Source organism: Aplysia californica, unplaced genomic scaffold (assembly GCF_000002075.1).
Source record: "Aplysia californica isolate F4 #8 unplaced genomic scaffold, AplCal3.0 scaffold00121, whole genome shotgun sequence".
NCBI classification, from domain to species: Eukaryota; Metazoa; Mollusca; class Gastropoda; order Aplysiida; family Aplysiidae; genus Aplysia; species Aplysia californica.
Window position 1 is genome coordinate 1,471,259 of NW_004797391.1, and position 3,443 is coordinate 1,474,701.

At 38.9% G+C, this 3,443-nt stretch overlaps 1 protein-coding gene across 1 annotated transcript in view; it reads left to right on the plus strand.

Annotated features, from left to right (window-relative positions):
• Positions 1 to 660: 660 nt before the first annotated feature.
• LOC101859700 (phosphoglycerate kinase) overlaps positions 661 to 3,443 on the plus strand; it is a gene marked incomplete at its 5' end in the record, with an annotated part of 11,920 nt that continues 9,137 nt past the window's right edge. Inside the window, 4 exon segments of the mRNA XM_013081239.1 lie at positions 661 to 731; positions 1,559 to 1,609; positions 2,378 to 2,530; positions 3,257 to 3,401. Of these exon segments, the coding sequence (XP_012936693.1) occupies positions 661 to 731; positions 1,559 to 1,609; positions 2,378 to 2,530; positions 3,257 to 3,401 (420 nt within the window).

The following is a 3,443-nucleotide window of genomic DNA, read 5'->3' on the forward strand; positions in this document are numbered from 1 at the left end:
CACACACACACACACACACACACACACACACACACGCACATGCGCACTCACACAATCAAACAAAAAAAACAAAACAAAAAACCCAGCATGATAGCAACGATTGCCACAAGTTATAGTTTGATCACAGTAGATGAAAGAGATACACGAAGGCTACTTTATTTACCTTGCTTCAGAGTCTTTTGGGTTTTGGTAGGTTTCACTGCAACGCCAGTGAAGCGACTCGGCCGACGCAAGGTCGTTTATTAACAGCACCCCCTGTTGCTACCGAAATGCAGTTTGTCAAGGACGTATGAATAATGAATATCCTTGTCAAAGCTATTTAAAACTACTCACGTTAGGAAAGAGAACGCGCGGTTTTTTATTTGTCTTATTCAATGTACTCATTCAACATCAGAATTCCTTGTCTTGAGCTATTTCTTCCCCGCTCCTCCTCTTTTCGGGTTTTAAAGACCGAAAAAGAACAAATGAACCCCCCCCCCTCAAACCTCTATGGACACGGTTGTTGAAACTCGATTATTAACATTATGTGGAATCGACTACGCACAAATCGTGTCCTTGACCGTCTGCCTCAAGTTCACCGGAACCGGCTGTGTGTGTACTGTGTGTGTGTATGCTGCGATCTGGTCGCCCTTAGTCTCGAGTTATTTTCTCTCATTTTAGATTGCATTCGCAAAGATGAACAAGCTCAGTATTAACGACGTGGATGTGAGGGACAAGAGAGTCCTGATCAGGTACAGTTCAGACGTAAACTATAATGACATGGTTCATATTTTCAGAGCGCAACTTTCCTACAAGATACAACATCGAAAGTCCTGTCAACCTTGACCTTTTCTTTCTTTACCACTCAATTTCAATGTGTTATTACTTTGCTATCACACAGTCACAGGGTAGATATTCTAGATGTAGACTTCTAGGTCTATATTCTAGAAATATATTTCGAAACAGTCTGAGTAGTAAGCACATTTGATCTTACTTTTCTGTCCACTTTCGTGAAGGGTCAACGTTGTCGAAAGTAGTTTTATTTGAACTCTTTATCTTGTCATTGAATCATTGAAATCATTGCATAAACGACATCCTCTTCCGTCTTTCTCTTCAGTTGAGACAGCCTTGCTTGAACTGAGACTGAGAGCGAGTGTAGTGAAAGTGAAGTCGGGAGTGTTAATTTAAGTTGGTATAAAATAAATCTAGATCTAGTACTGTAGCAATAGTTCACAGAGAGAGTTGATTTGAGTTGTTGGCGGGTGCTCTGGTGTGGTTTGCTCCTTCTTTCCAATTAAACATTAAAACATCTATCGTCTTTCTCTGCTCCTTTTTCTGCGTTTGTGAAGTTCCCTCTTGTTTATCACTCATCTTTATGCCGATAATGGGGACTCTAGAGGTATGGTATTTGCCTCTCATTCAATAAGTAGGGTATTGGGTGCTTCAAAAAGTTTTTCCTTTGTATGCGACTTATTATAACAAGAAGTAGACTGTACTGTAGTATTGCAGTGTTCCAGTCCATTCCCCCCCTCTCCCTTGGATTTTATATGCATTGGTGAAATTTTTTTTCCTGTTTCAGAGTCGATTTCAACGTCCCCTTGAAAAATGGACAGATCTCAAACAACCAGAGGTAAGTGGTAATAATATAATATAGTTATTAGTTTTGTGGATGTATTTATATTATATTTATATATATATATATATATATATATATATATATATATATATATATATATATATATATATATATATATATATATATATATATATATATATATATATACACACGCACATGAAATGTAATTAATAACAGAAGACTTAGTGTGGTCAGGATTTTTATATTTTTATTTTATAATTAAAAAAAAAGATTGATAGCTTTGTCTTGTAATATTTTGTCAATATTTCAATATTTATTTTGTTATGTTAAAAAAAAAGATTGGTAGCTTTGTCTTGTAAATTGTAAAATTGCAATTGTCTTGTTTATGATCAACAAGTTCACATTGGGATTGGCACAAAATAAGTGATGTATGTATGTATCATTGTTTTTGTCATGTGGACATTCGTCTTCTTCTTGTACTGTAATAAACACCAAAACTAAAATGAAACGATTTTTTGAAAATATAGGGGATCCCAGTGGCTGAGTAGTTAGTGATCTCAGGCTTGTAAATAATGCCCAATAATAGCATCAGTAATATCAGTGACATTGAGTCCGTGTGGGTAGTCACTGAGATGTGTTGTTAGGGGAAGCATGTCAATCTCTCCCCCACCCCCAACTCCAACAACTTTAAAAAAACAACAACTTTTAACAGAGACCATACAATAGTTGTACCTAATCTTCTTTACTCACTTTCTTTTGGCTTTGCGTCAGAATAATTGCTTCTCTCTATTTGCTTCCTAGAATCGCTGCAGCCCTGCCTACGATCAAGCTTGCCTTGGAGAAGGGTGCCAAGTCAGTGGTGCTCATGTCTCATCTCGGTCGGCCAGACGGGCGCCCAGATCCAGCGGCCAGTATGAAGCCGGTGGTGGCAGAGCTGGAGAACCTGTTGGGAAAGTGAGTGTTTGCGCTAGTCGCTACTTTAGAATTTCAAAGTTTTATCTGACAATTTTTCACCATTTTGAGTTACTGAGACCACGAGGCCAGAAAACAAAAATTCTTCCTGCTCTTCCAAAATGGTAAGATTATTCGGAGTCGTTATCAAGATGCTCAATGAACTGCATTCGAAAAAGCGTGACGTGTTGTGAAACTAAAAAATTTTAATGTCAAATTTCTCTAAACTAGGTACTGAGCAGATAAAGCTTTGCAAATCTGGGGTAGCCATTGTGGTTATGCGAGCTTTTGAACTTGAATGTAGATTGCGGGTCATTTGTCTTGCTGTCCCCTCCAGCTTGTGTGTGTGCGTGCACACGCTGGTGTGTGCCTGATATGGGTTTTTTTATGTACACATACATATTTGTACGGATGTTAGAGAAACCATATCTTTCAATCTGCCCAGATTTTCTTTGATAATGGTACCACTACTTTTGTAACGACAGAGAGAAAAGAGGTGCAGAAATTATCCTGGTGTCACTTTACAACAATCTTGTTTTGCAAAACAATGGTATGATCTGTGTTTTTTCTTTGAATGTTACTCCCTAGTTACTCGAAATCTTCGAAATTTATACGACCTATTTGTGTTTAGAGTGCCATAAATCGCTTCCTAAAACTAAAATGATCTGTGCTGTTAGTTGTGGTATTGCAATAATAGTAATGTGTGTGTGTGTGTGTGTGTGTTTGCAGGAAAATCACGTTTCTGGAAGACTGCGTGGGTTCCAAGGTGGAGGCCGCCTGTGCCAACCCGGAGCCCGGCAGCGTGATCCTGCTGGAGAACCTCCGCTTCCACCTGGAGGAAGAGGGCAAGGGCAAGGACGCTCAGGGCAACAAGGTCAAGAACGCTTCCTCTTCTGTTCTTTGGGAAGGGTAGGGG